A 20097-nucleotide genomic window follows, 5' to 3' on the forward strand; every position below is an offset into this window, starting at 1 on the left:
CACACTCTACCCATGGTATTTGTCATTCGCCTCGTGTGATGTTCAGCGCGGGTTTCAGTCCTTGTCAGATAAGGTTGAATTGTGTATAATTGATAGAAGTGAAGGTGACATTGGAGAGGAACTTTTTAAAGGCCATTGTCCTGTTTTACTAGGGACTTGGCATGGCTTACTCCGTGCACAATCCTAGTCTCACTTTTATGCTATGCTTTCGACTCAACCCCTTCCGTTGTGGTATCGTGAGAATCCTCTCCCGCGGCATCCGAATAAAAGACAGACTGTTGGGGGGCCAAGGAGAGCAAGGGTTTCCCCATGGGTCCAGACCCAGATCTGACCAGACATGTTCACTTGCCAGACCCAATGGCGCTCTGACATGCTTATGAGGCTGGCCTCGCTTAATAATCCTTGAATTCTTCATTGTTTGTTGGGGCGCTAGCAACCGTTGGCGTGTTCTATAGATCTGCTCCGAACCTGGTGATGACTCCATCTCAAGTTCTTCAAGTTTCTCCATTCTCTACCTGTTTCACTACCTATCCTTGTATCAAGATGGCTCAGGATCCACCATTCAAGGTAGTCATTGTTGGAGCTAGTGTGGCGGGGCTTTCACTCGCCAACATGCTCCAGGCAAACGACATCGACTTTGTCGTGTTGGAAGCCTATCCGAGCATCGCCCCTCAAGTTGGAGCAAGTATAGGGTTGCTTCCTCATGGAAACCGGATTCTAGATCAACTGGGGCTCTATGAGAAGATCCTGCAAGTAGCGGAGCCTGTCAACACATTTTCGTTCCGTGACCCGTCTGGGTTGCCACTGGCATCATGTCCTGACATGGACCGTAACCTAATCGACCGGTAACGATACTCTTTGTTTGAGATTAACTCGCCATTTTAACTGTTCTGGTTCAGACACGGATACCCCATGATCTTTCTCGACCGTCAAACGTTGATACAAACTCTTTACGATAACATCAGGGACAAGTCAAAAATTGTGGTGAACAAACGTGTCACAACGGTCAATCTTGGCGAAAACGGTGTGACAGTATTGGCATCGGATGCTTCAATGTTTCAGGGTGACATCCTCATCGGCGCCGATGGTATCCACAGTACAGTCCGGGGGGAGATGAGGAGACTCGCCAACATGACGCGTCCTGGTTGGTTTGACGCGGGCGAGGAAGAAGGTGAGTGCGTAGGCATTTGGGGAATAATGCGAAGGGCTAACACCTTCTGGAACTAGAGCCTCCTTGCGATTACAATTGCATCTTTGGCATTTCACGACCATGCCATGGCATCGTACCCGGTGGCTTACACGAGGTATTTCGCAACGGGTCATCCTACCTGATTTCCGGTGGCCCAAATGGGCGAGTGTACTGGTTTCGGTTTGAGAAGCTAACCCGAAGGCTTTATGGCACACAAATCCCGCGCTACAACCAGAAAGATCTCGAAGAAGCGCTTGATCGGGCTGCGAATGATCCAATCCTGCCCGGCTTGACTTTTTCTGCCTTGATTGAGAACCGAATCACCGCGGTCTTGACTCCTCTGCCCGAATATGTCTACAGGAAGTGGCATTTTGGCAGGATCTTCACTCTCGGAGATTCTGCACACAAGGTAGGAAGCCAATCTCCAAGAGGCAGTATTGAGGTGACTGATGATATTCTAGCTCCATCCCATCGGAGGTCATGGAGGAAATGCGGCGATTGAGACTGCTGCTGCACTAACAAACTCCTTGGCCGATGTGCTGAGAAAGGCCTCTTCCCCTCTAGCTACACCTGATATTACGGCGCTTTTCGACCAGATTCAGACACTACGATACCCTAGAGTGATGGCGATAAAGGCGTATTCACACAAGAAACAACTAACCGAGTCGCTTGACAACTCATTACAAAGACTCGTCGCGTTACACCTTCTTCCTCGAGTCAGGGAGCAAGATGTCACACGCAGTTACTCGGCTCAAATACCAGCTAGCGAAAAGCTGAACATGTTGCCACCGCCATACCGAAAGAAGCTCGTGCCGTACGAGGATGAGCTGCTGGCCAAGCCGAAGCGAAGAGGGACGGTTGGGTTCATAATACTTGGAATCTACTTGACATGCAGCGCTGTAGCCTTCTATCTCAGATGGCTGAGTCCTTCGGCAACAGAGCTTCGAAGCCAGGTCAACAAAGTCTTGGCCGAGGGCGTTCTTGAAAATGATTCCTTGACTCTCTTACAGAGGGCATGTACTGGAATCCCTTTGGTTGGTGATCGAGTAGCTTTCATGGCTGCGGCGTTTGTGCCTGGGCTGAGAAACCCAACAAAACAACTTGGTCGCCTTCAGCTTTACTCTCTTAGCCAATCGCTCCATCCCATCATCATCTTGACGCTTGAAGGCTTCCGAGGTCACTTTGCAGTCTCAGTCTTAACATGGTACGTGTTGATTCGGTTCCAAATGTCTTCTTGACTGATGAATTGAAGGCCAGTTATTTGGTTTGCTGCCTTCCAACTCATTGGCTTTTCTGTGGTGATGCCATGGTACTGCATTATTCACACATTTGTGCCCGATGATGAAAGCATATGGTGGCCCCTCGGACGGCAGGTCCCTATTCGATCTGCCAGAGGGGTGCTCTTGGCTGCTTTATATGGCTACGCATTGCCCCTCATGCTGACACCTAGTCCCTGGCATCAAGTGGCGACTTCTGCAGTTGCCTGGCAGTTCATTCCCATTCTTATCCCTTTACTCTCTTTTGTTTTTCGAATAGGGAGCCGCTCCGAGGCCATCCAAGGCTCAAGCAGACAAGGAGAGCCATTACCTGACGTTCAGTACTTGCGGAAAATCTATCTTCTTTTTGCGTGTTTTGGTACCGTTATACACTGGCAAACCTTGCTGCAGATGGTCATGGATGCGGAACAGAGCCAAGCATTAAGGTGGCTGTACCCATCATCTTGGTGGGAGATTCCAGGCGAGCTCGAAGAGAACCTGATGGGATTCTTTTGTGTTGATTTTTGGGGCTACTGCTTGACATCGTATGTTTGGTGCGTATCTGCTGTCTGGGACTTGCAAAGGGTTGGCCTTGCTCGAATCAACACTGGAAGGGCAGCCATAGCAATTCTGCTTGCCTACCTTGCTGTTGGGCCCGGGGCGGCAATGGCTTTGGTGTGGTATTTTCGAGAAGATGCATTGGCCTTTTCGCAATGAGAGCTCCGTCTGTCGGATCTGACCCCCGCGTAGTTAGGGAGGTTTGTTATAGTTGGGTAGTTAAATACCCCCCGAGAGGTTTAACCTTCCATGATGTAGATAGGTATGAGTCTTCTACTGCCGGCATCAGAAAGACCTTAAAAAAAGAGGCCACTATGTGAGCATTGGGATATGATGTTATGATGGTTGCGTTATGAGGCGGAGACTTGCCGGCGTAGAGAGCCGAATGGGAGCGGTCTCCCCGTGACTCATGAGACGGCATGGCATGCGGTGTTGGGCGTTGATGTTTGATGACGGCCTCCTCAATCAGATGCAACCTCTTTCAAATGAATCGGCCGATTCGTTATGCACCAACAAATGAATTGCCGGATGTGGAAGTCGCCGGCTGCCAGGCTGTTGCGCTAATCTTAAATAGCCCCTGATCCTTGTTGCTGTGCCTCATAGCCGAAATGGCCAACCCATATTCCGCCACACCTCGCCCGGGCGATCGATGGTGGCTTTTGCTAATGCGTTCTGGTGGATGGCCGAGGCAGAATGGCAGTGAAGGATCTTCATCTTACTAGTTACGGCGTTAAATCCTTCGCTTGATGTCATGTCACGTTGATTTAAACCTCTTTTGTGCACGACAGGATCGATCGACCGTTGGGTGCCCGCCTGGCAAGGCTTGGGCTCGCATTCTGGAACGCGTGATCAAGTCAGCCCCGTTGCCAAGAACAAATGCGCTGGCCGCTATTCGACAATCAAGGACCAGGCTAACTGGCCAAGCCTTGGGAATCCTACTGCCAAGACGGATCCTCCAATAGGCTGAATGGCAATGGGGATGTTGGGAGGAATACTTAAGTAGCCTCGCATCCCGATTAACGATTCTTCCTTTCCACCAACTCTTCACTCTATCTGCGTCAGCAAACCCTTTTTGTTGACAAGACTTTTTCAAGTATATCTTGTCAATAAAACTCAATAAACCCCTTTCAACATGCAGACCAAGAATCTGGCCATCCTGGCCGCCGTGGCCGCTACAGCTGTCGCCGAAGAAGTCCAACACGTCGAGGTCATCCACGTCGTTGAGACCCTCCACATCTACGACACCAAGATCCTCCCCGTCAGCCCCAACAAGCGTTCCCTCGACTCCCTCTTCCGCCGCGCCGACAGAGCTCAATGCAGAAGCTCTGCCATCTCTTTACTCAAGAGCGCGCCCACCCCAGACCCTGACCTCGAGTCATGGGCCCTCAGGGCCCCTTCCTCCACCGACCCCTGCACCCTCGTCGCCCCATCGTCTCTGTCCGATGCTCTGATCGAGTATCTGACTGAGGTCGCCGAGTGGGCGATTGAGAAGGAGGGTGACGCCCAGAAGATTGTTGAGGAGTGTGAGCTCGATGGGGATGGCAATGTCCTCGAGTCTTGCTCTACTCCCGGTACTCTCTTCTTCACTTCTGCCAACCAGACAAAGACGGTTCCTCTCGAGCCTATCCTAGAGTCAATGACGGCGACCGCAGGATCTGGAGGATCATCGGGCGATAACGGCAATGCGGCTCCTGCTCGTGGTGCGGGTCTGACTGCCGTCTTTGCGGCCGCGATGGGTGCTGTTGGCTTCCTTGTATCTCTGTGATTTAGCTTGATGTCTTTGAGTACAAAAGATATACGATACCCAGTGCCGAAATAATACACTACTAGCTTTCTAGCCTGTCTTCCAACGTTACTGCAATTCGCGGATTAGGCGAAGGCCTATCGCATCGAGGTCCTCGTCTCGACTTCGTGTGGAGTAATGATATCGGTTGTAGTCAACCTGTTAAAGGGATTTAGAGTCAATTCTTCTTTTTCAATGACGTCTTGGTCGTACACAAGATCAAGGGACACACTAATAAACATCTGAGTTCCCTTTTCTTACATGGAGCTCTCCACATCTATAAATTCGAGGGCACATAGCGTTGGCCTTCGACTCAAGAGCGACTCTTGAGTCGGGAAGTGGGCGGTTGCGGCTCCACGCACCCGGTGCTTACTGGGGCTAGTGATCTCTGACAGCGACGCCACAAGGCAACGGTTTGTTGGAGGCTCGAAATCGACTATTGGCAGCCAGGGGGATGTGCCATCCGCTTGTCGCCCGTGTGGGGGACTAAGTAGTTGAACCATGTGTTCCCCGGAATCTTTCCTCCACATCCCACACGAACGTCTCTCCACTGATACACCTTAACGAATCGACTCGCCAAATTGAGGTTCGTATTGACCTAAGATGTCTAGCCCTAAACTACCACGGACGGTACAGTCAACTGTAGCGGGATGTGGCCAGGGCAGTTTGACATCGTCGGCTCCACATCCCAAACAAAATAGCGAGACAGCAGGCGCAGTGTCATGAGGTCCTGGTTACGGCTTGCTGGTACAGTATTGCTATATGTCAGGCAGGTTTCAAAAGAAGAAACACAATCGGCATTGTACGACTGAATGTCCTCAATATAAGTCATCTTATTACCTATCAACATCTACCTGTATTTCGTAACTTCTTGCACTCCTCCTTCAATTAAACATACAGGTTCGGAAGTATTACAGTCTATAAACTTTATCAACATTTGAGAAATACCCTCCACGCCTTTGTTCATGTCAAGTTAGAATGTCTGAACAAATCACATTTGAAGGCATGTTTTTCGCTACAAAGCTACCAGCACTCCACCATACTAAACAGCAAACAATGCAGACTTTCAAGCCGTTGAAGCTGCCCTCTACGAATGGGCTGATAGCTATGACACTAAAGACTGGGCAAGATTGCGCAAGATCGTCGCCCCGGAGTTGCGAGTCAGCCACCTAATCCCCTACCCTGTCTTCACCACATCAGTATTAATGCAGCCCCTTGCAGATTGACTATAGATCGTTTTTGAACAAGATTTGGGAGAATATGGCGGCTGAAGAGTACATCAACATGATTTCAAATCCCGCGATGCTAGGCAGCCCGACTCTTAAGACGCAACATCTAATCGGGGCGAGTCGTTACCAGCGGGTTTCAGACACGGAGATCATTGGTCATCATCAGCTACGAGTTCCTCATCAGATTTACGAGGATACCACGCTTTCAAAGGTTGTGGTGAAAGGCCACGCTCACAGCTACAACAAACATTGGTACAAGAAGATTGATGGCCAATGGAAATTTGCAGGACTCGCCCCCGAATTACGATGGTCTGAGTATGACTTTGACAAGGTCGTTGCTGAGGGTCGCAACCATGCTCAAAAGACCTAACGGCTATCCAATACAGAGTTTATAAGCAATACTTCATGGTTTTTAGGAATGTCTATCCCGTAGATGGACAGCAAAGTAGAGGAGAAATCAACAATCGCATCGACTGAGAGCCAGAGTCTAACTCAGACATGGCTATATGAATATTCAAATAAGGTCTTATATGAATATGCATGAATATATTCATATTCATATCCATATAAGATATGAATATAATATGTACTTTCGTATTCATATTCATGCATATTCATATAATGGAGAGGGTCCTGATTGGCACAAATGAGATTTAATCTCTGTGGATGATAGGTACTAGTCACCTCCGGCCTCATTAGCTTCGGCTGCATGGCAGGATAGGCGCTATGTCATTAATCTCACAGTCACTTAAGCTGCTGGACCTTCTCCTAGGACACTGCGAAAAGTGGAAGGTATATGGCTAAGTTTTACATTTTCCTGCTTTCTCCATGGATTATACCGTTATACGGCATGCTAATCAGCTAATTCGGCCCACTACTCGCAGCCGAGCAATCGCGATGATCGTATAATTCACTCTATCGATATGTGCTAGTTTATACTCGATAAGTATTACACTATGGCCGAGGATGGCCCCGTATATGCCCCCGCCCTCCTTCTCGATCCTATTAAACGCAAGAGCTATATCAAAGAATGTTAGCCCGAGGAATAGCACGAGGGCGCGTTTGCCGCCGCCCGTAGTCTCTAGATAAAAGAGACTAATCACGATATCTAGATATAGCTCTCAGAGCAATCCTTAGCTACGCCTACTTTATTAAAGCGAAAGAAAGATATAATACTCTCAAAGATGCGCTTAGAACTGCGAAATAAGATAATAGCGAGAGCACGGGACAAGGATAATTTTGATAGCTTTATCTCAGAGGCTCCTATCACACTTACAGAGGGTACTACGCCCCTTTAATAGTAGTATAGTGAGGACGTTCGTATAGTATACCCACGGCTTAGCCATATAGCTATCGATATCCTATCTGTACCAGCAGAATCAGCAGAGCCAGAGCAGACCTTTTCGGGGGCTAGGCGCACAGCTAGATGGGATAGGCTACGATTGCTAATTGAGAGCATTGAGAAGATTAAGTGTATCGGCAACTGGCTGCGTGAGGGACATATTAGACCGTTAGCTGAGGGGGGGTAGGCCTCCCGTGTGATCCTGAGGCTATAGAGGGTGATATTTAATAGTGTATAGGTCAAACGGGGGCGATTGAGAAGTTTTCGGGCTATATAGCTACATCAATGGGTTCCTCTCACTTTACTGCGGTAGCTTGGCATCACGTGAGCCCTTATATGAATATGCATGAATATGTTATATGAATATGTGTTTTGCAAGATAAGTTGAATATAATATGAATATGAGAAAATCGGCGTGAATATTCATATAGCCATGTATGGTCTAACTTCGCTTGGCGCGCTAATGCTTGGTCGCCTTCGGTTAGCAATTGACCCCGCTTTGGGGCAATCTTGAACCTGTTATCTAAGTTATCACTTGCCTTCCTTCTTCATCATAACAAAACTTGAGTAACAGCCAGTCTGCCAGCACCACACGATGAAGAGACAGCGGCCGCCCCTTAACCAAGGTCTGTAATGGCTACCGAGATTTATTATGGCTTAGATGACAAACTTACAGTGTCAGGCTGCTACAAATGCGAAAGACGGCGTATCCTGTGTGATCGTGCATTGCCGAGCTGCCTTAAATGCACGAAAAAGGGCTTGGTCTGCCCGGGATACGGTCAACGGCTGCGATGGGCCGGCGGCGCTGCTATTCGTGGCCGTCTTGCTCAAGTCGAGGAGACAATCGCCGATGATGCCGGATGTTCATCTACAACGATTGGGAACGAAATCTGGACCAGCGCATCCTCGTTTCACTCGATCAGCAAGAAGACGCTACATAAGCTCATCGATCACTGGGATAAGCAAATAGCACGCTTGATGGTCTGGGTAGACTCGGATGAAAATCCTTATCGACGATATGTCACCCCAATGGCATACATACATCCTGTCGTTGGGCTAGCCATGGCTGCCGTCTCTTCTCAGCATGCTTCCATCTCGCTTGAAGATGATAGCTTTTCTGAAAAGGCCCGCAATGAGGCCATTGGTATGATATCGGCCTACGTGCAAAACATTACCACTCATGTCATGAGCGGACGTGAGCTTGGTAACCAACTGGACGAACGGGCCGTCGAATGGGTCTTGGCGGCCATGCTCTTGCTTTCATGCTACGAAATGGCAGACTCTGGCTCTGCGGCAGCAGACTTTCATCGGCGAGCTGCGAGGTCACTCGTGAATACCTTCGAGACGACAGGCCGTGGCGAGAGCTTGTTGCTCAACTTCCTCAGGAATCAGTTATCCGTACACGACATCTTTGCTTGCACGACATCGTTTGACCTATCTTCGATGCAGCAAGTGATTCTTCCACGCACAGCGGACGACTCAATACTATTCACAACTTACCTCAGGTATTTGCACGACGTCACGTTGCTTTCCCGTCAATTAGAGCCTTCAACCGCTCGACTAGCCCGGCTGGGGTTGACTTTTAGTCATATTCGGACACAGTTTGAGGTCGCCCGAGGAGAGACACTCATGACAGCGGGCCGTCTCGCTTTGCAGCCTGCTTCCCGACGTCGAGATTTTATCTGTGTTGTGAACATACACTACTACGCCGCCCTGTTGTACTCTGCGAGGTGCCTAGAGATATGTATCGACGATCAAAGGGACGAGTTGATAGATGGCTTGTTTGATCAAGTTGCAGCAATGGGCGCCATTGACGAGTGGCTGCACTGTCTCCCATGGTCACTCTTCATTGCTGGAGTGGAGAGTCACGATGATGATGCCAGGCAAGGGATCATCTCAGACTTATATCGTCGAATATGCCGGATAATGCGATTTAAAAACTTCTGGGATGTCGCACAGTTCTTGCAGGTATTCTGGGCAGCTGATGAGCGAGACTGGCGAGACTTGGCCTGGAAGTGGGAATTATCAGGACAGCCGGTGTTGCTACCCTGAGCCCAAGCCAAATACATGATAAATTTATTTTCTAGTTCAAAACTTACGGTAGCGTTACTAAGCTGCATGTGTTGATGGAAGTGTTGCGCTAGGGGAACGGCCGTCTCTTGGTTGGTCGCGCAAAGGGCGTCTTACCAGACGACTATGACCGGGAGCCAATGTCTGAACCAACTCTTCGCTTGAAAAGAACAAAGGCTGGTATCACTGTTAAGACTGCGGATAACTTATCACATCTTAGACAAGGTACTAGATATGATGCCCTAGAGTTACGTAAAGAAAATTCTTCCAAGTTGACAATCCCGAGGTCCGACGTTATCCATCACGGGTCTCATCGCCTGCCAATCAGGTTAGAGAAGATGACCCAACAGAAGGTTGCTAGTTCGATCTCCAGATCTATACCCAAACAGGAAGTCATCTGGAGATGAGAGAGTTGACTCCTCACAGGTTGTGTAAAAGCTTGAGAGCATCCTAAATATATAAGGCGCGACAAATGTCGAGTTCAACAAAGATGCAAACTCAGACCATTTTGTATCCTCAGGATTCGGTTGCACAATCATGTTTTTATTGTCAATCCCCGCACTCTTAATTGCCATTGCGGCATGTGCCCTTTTCTATGTCTGGAAATGCGTCTCATCACCCTTGTGGGCAGCCCCCGGTCCGTTTCTCTCCCGCTTCACGCCATTCATGCTGAGATGGAACGAGTTTAACGCCGATCGGACCTTGTACATCCACTCTCTCCATCTCAAATACGGGCCTATCGTTCGTATTGCGCCCAATGAAATGTCATTTTCATCCTATGAAGCTGTCAAGGAGATTTACGGCTCCAAGGGCAGTGGCTACGACAAATCCACATTTTATGATCTCTTCACGGTGTTTGGGCGTAGGCAAGTCGTGAAATGGATCCGTGTATCACTTTGCGCTAACAACTCAAAGAACTTTGTTCTCGACACTTGATAAAACCACTGTTAGTCCCCTACACACTCGACATTTGCGGCGATAGCTCACAGTCAATAGCATGCGAAGCGAAAGCGTCTCTTAGCCGACAGGTACGCAAACAGCAACGTTCTTAAGCCGGCATCCCTCAACGGAATTGAGAATCGAGCACGAGAATTTGCGAGACAGTGTGGCGATTCAACTGGAAGCAGTGTCGATGTATACGTAGGTCATTCGCTGACTACCTACCTTGTGATTTTTGCTGACTTTGACCAGATCAAACTTCACGCATTCGCTTGCGATGGTGTTACCCATCATCTGTTCCAGCCGTACGGTACTGATTGCCTGGGGAATCCTGGCGACCGAGAGATGATGGATCAAGTCAATGCCGATGATAGTCTTCGGAGTAAGTTCACCGCCCTCTCTACCCAAGAGAATGAATGATCTGACAACCTAGGCCGCCTCTTCATGCTGTATGCGCCAACTCTCTACAAGTATTCATCCAAGATTCTGGACTGCTTCTTTGAGCCACGAGCCACGCCACTGGCAGATAACTTTGTCACAAAAAGAAGCAAACTGGATGACCCGGAAGAGTTTACTCTTTTGAGTCGCCTTCGGAGCAAGCTTGGTGACGAATTGGCCGAAGGCGACATCGCTTCAGAATGTCTTGATCACATGGTTGCCGGCATCGACACCACAGGCGATGTTCTGTGTTTCTTGATCTGGGAATTATCTCAGCCTCGTTCAACTCGGTTCCAGGATGAGCTTCGAAGAGAACTAAGGGGGAACCCTGATATGGCGTTTGACAAACTCCCAGTTCTCGACTCGATTGTACAAGAAGGCCTGCGCTGCTTTCCTGCCATTCCCATGTCGTTGCCACGCGTTGTTCCAAAGGACGGAAGGGTCATCGACGACCTATTCGTCCCTGAAGATACTATCGTGAGTTGCCAGGCATACTCGGTTCAGCGACACCATGCGCATGTGTTTCCAGAGCCTGATCGATTCAACCCTCACCGGTGGATGTCGAACGAAAACGATGCAGAGATGAGGCGCCATATCTTTGCCTTCTCGTATGGTGGACGAGGCTGTATCGGAAAACAGTGAGTTCTCTCCAAATATGTGCTTGCACTTGCTCACGCAGTTTTAGTTTGGCCTATGCCGAGATGAAGCTTCTGCTGAGGGAGGTGTACTCTCAATACCAAACAGTTCCTGACCCTTCTATGACTGAGGAGTCAATGAGGTCACACGATCAGATCATTTCGGCTAGGCCTTACGGTCAGAAGTGTTTGCTACGCTTTGTGCCGACTGCTGCATAATTCGGTCGTGAGCAGAAGGACACGTCAACAACAGAATAAAAAATCACGGGTACCGGAGAAGTATCGGGTAGACTAGTTACAAGGACAGTTTCCAATATACTTGCCGCATCTAGGTAGCCAAAAGAAACACCATAAGCTGGGTACGCCGCTGGCTTTGACTCACTCCCCGGCGCATCACCGAACCACTTTCTGTACCTCATATTAGCCGCCAACCTTTGTCTTGAAGTGCTAGTGAGACTGCCATATGACTCTGCACCCTTGGAGCTCTCCATTTGCCCCTATCAACCAGTGGCCGAAGGGAAAGGGCGCCGCATCCGCTTCATGGAGATATGTCATCTGCACCTCTAAGGCTTACAAGATTTCCTATGCACCGATGGCTTCATCCAAGATCCGCCTAACTCGACTGCATTTAGTTTGCATCTCAACTGTCGCACTTTTCAGGTAATGATCAGACACAAATGTGCGGCATATGTCTCATTTGACCAAATGGAAGGATACCTCTAATATTGATACCTTTCTTGGATAGTCAACGTATAACTCCAGTAACCCCTTTAATGTACAGTATCTCATGAGACTTAAATCTCAAGAGCCAGGAAGAATGTTTCGCTGATGATATGCTACTTGAAGGTTGGTGGAAAAGGGTTGCTTCATGAGTAACCCTCAATGCACCATTCTTGAATCATGGCCGCCTATTCCGTAATACTGTCGCTGTGGATAACCTCCTTCTCGGTCTCCTTGTTGTTGCCCATTTCGCGGAAGTAAGCCTCGTCACGCTCCTTACGGTTGATGTAACCTGGTGGCGTCCAGCTTGGGCTCTTCCAAGCCTTCAAATCCGGAAGGCTGTACATCAGGTCGATGTGTTCAAGGCTCAGAGTCTTGGACTCATAGAGGAAGCACCAGGTGATGATGGCCGCGATGAAGTTCATTCCAGCAAAGACGTATCCGAAGGAGTAAGAGATGCCATCGTCAGCGAAGGGGGTGAGGAAACTGATGAGGACTATTAGGAGTTAGCATTGCACTTGTAGCTTAGCACCTTGCACTTACAATTTCCGAGCCAGTTGCTCGCTGTCGCAAGAGACGCTTGCTTGGCACGAGTTCGGAGAGGGGAACAGTTCTCCAACGACAACCCAACCCAAGGGGCCCCAGCTAAGGGCGAAGGATGCAATAAACATGCAGGCCGAAACAATCATGGCCTTGCCAACAGCGCCGTTGCCCTCGGGGTTGATCGCCGTACCGACAGAGGCGAAAACGATAAGCCAGGCTGTCTGCCACAGAGCGCCCAAGAAGAGAGGCCATCGACGACCCACTCGTTCTGAGATGTAGATGCCGGGGATGGTCATGCCGACGTTGACAGCGCCGAGGATCAGTTGAACCAAAATTGGATCATCGATACCGGCAGATTGGAAGATCGTAGCTCCATAGTACTTAAATAGCCGTTAGATGATACGAGGCAAGTAATTGTCCAAGGGTACTCACAAAGAAGTAGTTGACGCCAGTCCACTGTTGGAGGAATTGAACAGCCATGCCAAGGAGGGTTCGATACACAACCTTGGGGGTCTGGTTGCGGGGGTCGACACATTCCAGCCAGGTACCTTGACCGGCTCTGCGTTCCTCTTCCAGCAGCATCCTCATCTCGCTGAGATTGTCCTCAACTAATGGATTCTTCGGATCATCCTTCATACCGCGAAGTCGTGCGAGAGAAAGTCGTGACCCTTCCCAGTCATCTCTCATGGCCAGCCACCTGGGTGACTCTGGAGCCATGAGAATGCCAAGGCCGAGAGGAAGAGAGAAAGCCATCTCAATGCCGATGATCACACGCCAAGAGGCATCTGATTCCTGGATCTCACGGACTCCATAGTTGACAAGGTTCGAAACAAGGATGCCCAGACTAATCATGAGCTGGTAAGACGCGACCACAGCACCACGGATCTCTCGTGGGGAACACTCGCTCTGGAACATTGGCACACCGATGGACAGGGCGCCAACGCCGAAGCCAGCTACCAGTCGACCGATGGTCATATGCACCCAGGAATGCATTGCCGTGATTTGAAGCGTGTTGCCGATGAGGAAGACAACAACGGCAATGCTCAAGCTCTTTCTCCGACCATACCAGTCGGCCGTACTAAAGAGGAAAGACATGTTAGTCCACATCCCCATGCAAGAAGCCTGTGTGGAGTGTTCAACTTACTATGAGCCCAACAAGGCACCAATCAGACAACCAATGCTCATGAGCGAGACCAGAAGCGACTTGATGATGGAGACCCAGGCGATGGTACCGTCATCGTGCTTTTGGGCAAACCGGTTGGTGAAATCCTCAAACAGGAGCATTCCTGAGATCTGACCAGTATCATAGCCAAAGAGAAAGCCTCCAATGGAGGTGATCAAGGCCAAGAGTAGAGCCTCGGCTCCACAATCGGCCCCATTGATCTTGATGGAACTAGGGAGTAGTTAGTCGCCACTAGTTCGAGTGTAGGGCTGAAGAGTTGTTGAATGGAGACATTACATTTGTCCGAGCATGTTTCTTTCACTGGAGGCGTTGATGGCAGTGAAGATGATGAGATGTTCTGGTTTCTCAACTGACGAGGCAAGTCTTCTCTTTTATCACTACGAAAGCTTTGAGCAGTTTTCTAGAATGGATCCATCGCCAGCACAGCACAGAGCACCTTCGTCTCGAGTCTGAAGCAGTGACCATCTCATGCCATGCCTGTCACGAACCGAACGCTGCCATAATCGGCACTTCTCACTGAGGCCCATCCTATCGGGGCAAAAGGCTAAATGGAATTTGCCCATTTAGCCGCCAAACGACCCAGGGTGGATTGCTCGGAAGGGCCGACGCGACAGGAGGGAAACGCCGAGCACACCGAGAAGCTGAACCCTGAGCTGGATTTAGTCTTGGCAGACATGACCATGCTACGACATGTGGAGAATCACGTCGTGGGATTCCTGGTCATTTACTATGGCCGGCAGAATACCATGGCCTGCAAAAGCATCTGGGGTGACCGTGCAACGTCCAGTGACCGAAAGCCCACCGAAAAATCCATGTCAAGGTGCCTTTTCTCACCGGTCTCCTTATTTCCGGCTCCTCGACACGGTTCCGGCCGTCATGGCATCACAGTCTCCAGTCAAACTTACGTGGCTTTGGCAGATGATCGGCCTCGCTTGTTCGCGTTGTGTTATGCTTCTATGGTAAGCCTGATTGCGCTGTTTACCGTCTGGGGATATAGGCACCAAACTATGCTTACCTTACCTTGAAAGCTCCCGGGTAGTTGAAGGATTCGTGGTTCATCTGATTGCGGGATTTGTATTGTCCGCCATCGTTTCCCACCGCCTTTTCATCATGTGTAAACTATGTAGTGAGTCCAGGTAACGGGGCTGCATTTCGATTCAGCGTCTTCATCTAGAGCCTCTCTCCGCAAAACCCCCAAGTATCCCTTTCTAGAATAACTCAAAACAATAGACACGGGGAAGGATGTAGTTATGAAGCACAGCACCAATGTACCGAAAGGCAACAATAAGCATATATGAATGCATAGATATCCATGGGCGTTGGACATTCATACGACTTCGTCGTTGAGCCGCCCCTGACGTCGTCATGCCGTTTTTGCCGCCATGCGGCTGGGACGCCACTGCGGCTATTTGACCACGAATTGTGAGGCTTACGGGACGGGAAGAGATAAGCGGCCCCTCATCGCCATCAAACCTCGGAACCAATCGGGACGTTCTGTGCCCAGGGTCTGAACCCTTGTAAAAACGGGTGTTATTTCGGTGCCGTTAGGCCCTACTTCGGCTCTGGTGGAACACCCTGGCTTCCGTGGGCACCAACGGAAACACATGAAACCTGGGCATAATGGTAATATATAGAAGCCCGCCCCGTACTTTGGAGAAGGGCCTACTCTTAGCGCAGGGGATTTATGCCAATAGGTATGCTTACCACCCCAGATTACAACGCTGGACCTTTGCTCCACAATCAACAGTTGGCCTTCACCCCACTGAAAAGTCCTGGAGCACGCGGGTGTCACGCAGAGTGGTAATTAGGTAGCTTGTTGAAGTCCTGATAAGCGGTTGCATCAAGGCCGCCTCGAAACGAAAAAAAATAAAAAAAATAAAAAAAAATATCATTAAGGAACGAAACATGGCGATCGAACTACCCTGCGAGGTGGGCGAGGTCATGGATAATGATACATAGGTAGTGTCTCCCGATATCTACCGCATGATGTTGACCTGGATCTCCTTCTCCTGAAGACTATTCTTGCCAAGGAACAAAACGTCAGTAGAAAGGTATCAGGGAAGGTGTAGGGTGGCATAACACAGGTAAAATATTATTGGAATTCGACACTCTGTTCCCTGCTATTTAACCCAAAACTCTACCCAGACCAGATATGTGCACATTCAGACGGATCATGCCTAGTACTACAGTACACACAAATAGGCCAGTCTTGAGCCGCCCTTTCATTCTCCGTCATCGCGTCTTCAAAGTCTTTTCGGAATTGGTCATTGTCCCTTAATATCCCAATAAACTCCTTCTTGTCCATGAGATCGGTAGCATGGTCCGCTGTAACTAAAGTGCGTGAATCGGATTATATGTGGGATTGTCCGTGTTGTATGCATGCCGAATGACCTTGAGGAAGCAGGAAGTGTCCCAGAACCGCCTTGCTGCTGAATCAAGTTTGCCCAGCGCGAACTCTTTCATCGCCGAGATGCCGTACTTATCTGCTGCTGCTAACATGAGGAAATTGAATGTCATGATTTCGGGTGTTTTGGTTGGAGAGCCGTCCTGATAATCGGCGTTGTATAAGAAGTATAGGACACCTTCGACAACCAACGAGTTTTCTTTGACCAGATCCAAGACCGGGACTCCGTCAGTCATTCCAAGTTCTTCATCCTCGCCCGGACGCGGGGATGAAGCTTCGTCCAACCTGTGAAGCGCTTTGGGAAAGTAGCGAGATTGGCTGGCGAGCACGGGACGATGGGCGTAAGTGTCTTTGAGATTGGAGTGGATCGTAACATTGGAGAAGGTAGGACAGTCGAAGTAGCTGCCAGTAGTGTTTCAGGATCTATATTGCTGTCATGGACTCGGTCTTACCCCTTGAGGCAGCTGACGAGGTCTTGCGAATACTCTCCCCGTTCCATGTTTTTGAAACTACGCAAGTAAAGGTGGTGAGATCGGTAGGATTGTTTTGAAGAGATTCGGGCTGCACTGGATAGAAGGGCGCTTCTCATCATGCCGCGAAAAGAGTGCTGGACTTCAACCTCCAGAAACTTGATCGACCACACCTCGTGTTGTACCACAGCGTATTGATGACATGGCTCTGATCATTCTTTCAGAAGAGGATAAAAGAGACGAATTCGGAGAGTCAATTACCAGTCAGTCTACCCAGTCGTCCACCCAAGACTCTCCGAAGCCGACGTAGTGGTTCAGTGTCCAACCAGAGCGTTACGAAGTCTCCGTACAGGATGGTGATTAGTACCACTCCCCCTGCTTTTACGTTCCCCCTTGGCTGCATACAAAGTCAAAAGCCAATACCAGTATAAAGCCCGGGTCTACGGGGGTTTAAAGGAACCCGAGACAGTGAGGTACATGCCGTTAACTCCGGGGCCTTCAAGGTGATATCTCCTACATATGGCTTTTGCATACCACCTACCTGAAGATGCTTTGTCAGTTTGCCTTTCACTCATCTCTCCATTTCATTCGACACTATTACGCTTCTCAGGAAGTAAAAGACAAGGCAACATGAGCATGTTTTCACAGTTTTTCCCTCCCAAGCCAAAGTTCATAGGGGACGATATCCCAGACCTGACCGAAAAGGTGCGAGAACCCCTTCCAACTCGGACTGTGTTAACAAAGACATCTAGGTGTTCCTCGTAACTGGATCTAACACAGGTGTAGGGAAAGAGGTTTCTAACATCCTTCACTCTAAAAATGCCGTCGTCTATATTGCTGCTCGAAACCAGGCCAAAGCTCAGTCCGCCATCGACGACATTCGCTCTCGCAACGCCAACTCGATCGGTGCCCTCAAGTTTCTTCAACTGGACCTGAGCGACCTGCGTTCCTGTTCCAGTGCAACCGGCCGCTTCCTCGCCACTGAATCCCAGCTGGACGCCCTTTTCAATAACGCCGGTGTTCTCCTGCCCCCACAGGGTTCAAAAACAACCCAGCGGTATGAGCTTCAGCTCGGAACGAACTGCCTTGGCCATTTTTCCCTCACCAAGAAATTGACTCCGCTGCTTCAGTCCACAGCGGCTCTCGCAACAGCCCGAAAGGATCGGTACGGGTTCTGTGGGTGTCGAGCTCGGCTGCGGAGGCTTCCACCCCAAAGGAGGGCGTTCCGCTTGATAACCTGGATTATCATTTTGAGGAGTCGGCAATGTTCAAGTACGGTGTGAGCAAGGCGGGGAATTACTTACAAGCAATGGAATTCGCCAAGAGATTTGTGGAGGATGGGATTATAAGTGTAGTAGGCATTATCCCGACTTGGCGGAGAATATGACTGCTGACCTCCGGCCCGGCCATGAATCCAGGAAATCTCCGCTCTGAGCTGGCTCGAGATAGTGGTTATGTCTTTGGCCACTTCTATCATTTCATCAGCTACCCTCCCATCAACGGCGTGTGTACAGAGCTATACACGGCCTTTTCTGGTGCAGTCACCAATGGGTCATAGGTCATCCCTTTTGGCCGAATTGGCAAGATCAAGAGCAGTCTTCAAGATGGCACCAAGGATGAATCTGAAGGTGGTACCGGAACTGCGCAGAAGTTCTGGGAATGGCAGGAGGAGCAAGTCAAGCCTTATCTTTAAGCGTGATGGGGATCATCTCTGATGAAATGTCGGTAAACAATCCACTAGTCGCACTTGTTCGCATGATTTGAGGAGTTTCGGATATTTCCCAATTGCTTCCAATTAACTGCCCGGAAAGTCACCCTCTCAGGTCCGTCCGCCAATCATAGTCTCTAGAACTTTCCGCGGATGGAATCAATCTCCATAGGCGTACTCCGTACTTGGTCTGCTCGATGGCACTGAAGAAATGTGTGCGGGGCTGCAAAGAACTACAGGTTTCGTGTATAGAGTTCAAAGATTTAGTGTATTTAACGTTGCTTCACCACGATTCACAATGGCTTCACTGGTTGATTTGGGCTCTGAATTGTTGACTGTCACTGAATCCGTCATTCCAACTCCAATGATGGGTCTTGTCGAGCACTCCTGATTTCGGTAATCGAACTCAGAGCACCGTAGATCTTGCATACGGTGGTATACTCCGAAATAAGAACGCCCAACCTCTCTGCTGTCCAAAGATTAGGCACTAGGCAAACATCTGCCAAGGTGATTTCATCCCCCACGCTGTATTTTCCGGCTGTTTCCTACACGGCTTCTTCGTACGCCGCCAGCCTCCTTCCGATCCAGTATTTTCCCCAATCGCTGTTACCGTTGGCCTCGGCCAACTTGGACTCGGGACATGGGATCTTTGCGACAATTTCTCTTCCAACTCGATGGGTAGTCAGAGGGTGTATGTCGGTGGCCACGATATTGACGAGGCTACGGACTCTGGCACGATGGATGGGGTGACTGGTAGGCAGAAGAAGCTGGTGGGTATTGAGAAAGGCTTCATCAAGAAATTCTAGGACTGCGATAGACTGTGTCCACATTACTGGTCCTTGCTCATCTGAGCCTTGTGATAGTTGTATCGTGAGTGTGGGCACCGTTCTTGAGGGGTTGACAGCAAGGTATTCTGTATCATTGTTTTGTTTTTGTCGCAAACTGACCAGACAGGTCTCGTATCTATGGCCCTTCAGGTTGAGTGCGATTCGCAAGCGCCCAGAACAGTCCGAGACAGGTGAGGAGTGAAGGGTAATTTGGGTTGCCATTGCCTCGTGCTGTTTGGTGGGATCGAGGTCGTAGACAGTTGGGTAACGGCCCAAGTATAAGGGAGTAACGACCTTATCACGACGTGTTGTAACCAAAGCCTGTGTCACTTATGAGGAACCCGGGATCGCTAGGACCAGCTTCAAGGCCGCGTGTCACAAGAGCCGGAGGGTTTGGCGTGACCTCACTGGCAAGGAGGATATTGGGAACTTTGAACGCCATCTCTCAGCAATGAGAACGGACAAGGGACAATGGGCCTAATTAACGGCTCTTAAATTCGCCGACGCTACGGAGTATTTTTGCTCGGCACGGGGTGACGGTCAGGCTGATTAATCCGCTTTCATGAGATGCTAGCACTCACCTATGCGGCCAGTAAACCATCTCTCTTCGACTCTGATTTCCCCTTACTTTGCAGGGGATCCCACTGTGTCAGTATTGGGATATGATGGTATGAAGTGTTGATTTTGCGATCTTTGTTATAGTTGAAGCCCGGCGGGAAACCTGGGCGAATAGACAGTTGTAAATAACGCATCGATTGAAATCAATACCTATGAAGTAGAGGTATTCTGGTAACGACTAAAAA

The 20097-nt window shown here is 49.5% G+C and overlaps 9 protein-coding genes across 9 annotated transcripts; 6 read left to right on the forward strand and 3 right to left on the reverse strand.

Moving 5' to 3' along the window:
• Nucleotides 1-543: 543 nt before the first annotated feature.
• On the forward strand, nt 544-3162 carry MRS44_010798 (uncharacterized protein; the record flags this gene model as incomplete). Its single annotated transcript, XM_046281500.2, has 5 exons — nt 544-845; nt 900-1171; nt 1228-1598; nt 1651-2393; nt 2442-3162. The coding sequence occupies 5 exons, from the start codon at nt 544-546 to the stop codon at nt 3160-3162; spliced, it is 2409 nt and encodes an 802-aa protein (XP_046128164.2).
• A 973-nt stretch (nt 3163-4135) lies between these two features.
• MRS44_010799 (uncharacterized protein) lies at nt 4136-4768 on the forward strand (the record flags this gene model as incomplete). Its single annotated transcript, XM_046284487.2, has 1 exon — nt 4136-4768. The coding sequence occupies one exon, from the start codon at nt 4136-4138 to the stop codon at nt 4766-4768; it is 633 nt and encodes a 210-aa protein (XP_046128163.1).
• A 1302-nt stretch (nt 4769-6070) lies between these two features.
• MRS44_010800 (uncharacterized protein) lies at nt 6071-6385 on the forward strand (the record flags this gene model as incomplete). The annotated part of the gene is made up of 1 exon (XM_046282314.2): nt 6071-6385. The coding sequence occupies one exon, from the start codon at nt 6071-6073 to the stop codon at nt 6383-6385; it is 315 nt and encodes a 104-aa protein (XP_046128162.2).
• Nucleotides 6386-7952: 1567 nt separating this feature from the next.
• On the forward strand, nt 7953-9409 carry MRS44_010801 (uncharacterized protein; the record flags this gene model as incomplete). The annotated part of the gene is made up of 2 exons (XM_065620250.1): nt 7953-7983; nt 8034-9409. 2 exons carry the CDS (start codon nt 7953-7955, stop codon nt 9407-9409), a joined length of 1407 nt encoding a protein of 468 aa, XP_065476439.1.
• A 555-nt stretch (nt 9410-9964) lies between these two features.
• MRS44_010802 (uncharacterized protein) lies at nt 9965-11658 on the forward strand (the record flags this gene model as incomplete). The annotated part of the gene is made up of 6 exons (XM_065620251.1): nt 9965-10281; nt 10343-10373; nt 10424-10567; nt 10619-10748; nt 10800-11442; nt 11490-11658. The coding sequence occupies 6 exons, from the start codon at nt 9965-9967 to the stop codon at nt 11656-11658; spliced, it is 1434 nt and encodes a 477-aa protein (XP_065476440.1).
• Nucleotides 11659-12347: 689 nt separating this feature from the next.
• Nucleotides 12348-14175, reverse strand: MRS44_010803 (uncharacterized protein; the record flags this gene model as incomplete). Its single annotated transcript, XM_065620252.1, has 5 exons — nt 12348-12645; nt 12703-13082; nt 13135-13780; nt 13847-14095; nt 14162-14175. 5 exons carry the CDS (start codon nt 14173-14175, stop codon nt 12348-12350), a joined length of 1587 nt encoding a protein of 528 aa, XP_065476441.1.
• Nucleotides 14176-16216: 2041 nt separating this feature from the next.
• MRS44_010804 (uncharacterized protein) lies at nt 16217-16788 on the reverse strand (the record flags this gene model as incomplete). Its single annotated transcript, XM_046274105.1, has 2 exons — nt 16217-16691; nt 16742-16788. 2 exons carry the CDS (start codon nt 16786-16788, stop codon nt 16217-16219), a joined length of 522 nt encoding a protein of 173 aa, XP_046128158.1.
• Nucleotides 16789-17389: 601 nt separating this feature from the next.
• MRS44_010805 (uncharacterized protein) lies at nt 17390-18452 on the forward strand (the record flags this gene model as incomplete). The annotated part of the gene is made up of 4 exons (XM_065620253.1): nt 17390-17464; nt 17512-17816; nt 17897-18038; nt 18318-18452. The coding sequence occupies 4 exons, from the start codon at nt 17390-17392 to the stop codon at nt 18450-18452; spliced, it is 657 nt and encodes a 218-aa protein (XP_065476442.1).
• A 560-nt stretch (nt 18453-19012) lies between these two features.
• MRS44_010806 (uncharacterized protein) lies at nt 19013-19736 on the reverse strand (the record flags this gene model as incomplete). The annotated part of the gene is made up of 2 exons (XM_065620254.1): nt 19013-19380; nt 19625-19736. 2 exons carry the CDS (start codon nt 19734-19736, stop codon nt 19013-19015), a joined length of 480 nt encoding a protein of 159 aa, XP_065476443.1.
• Between the last annotated feature and the right edge of the window lie 361 nt (nt 19737-20097).

This window comes from Fusarium solani (assembly GCF_023522795.1).
Source record: "Fusarium solani strain SB1 chromosome Unknown bctg00000006, whole genome shotgun sequence".
Classification (NCBI taxonomy): domain Eukaryota; kingdom Fungi; phylum Ascomycota; class Sordariomycetes; order Hypocreales; family Nectriaceae; genus Fusarium; species Fusarium solani.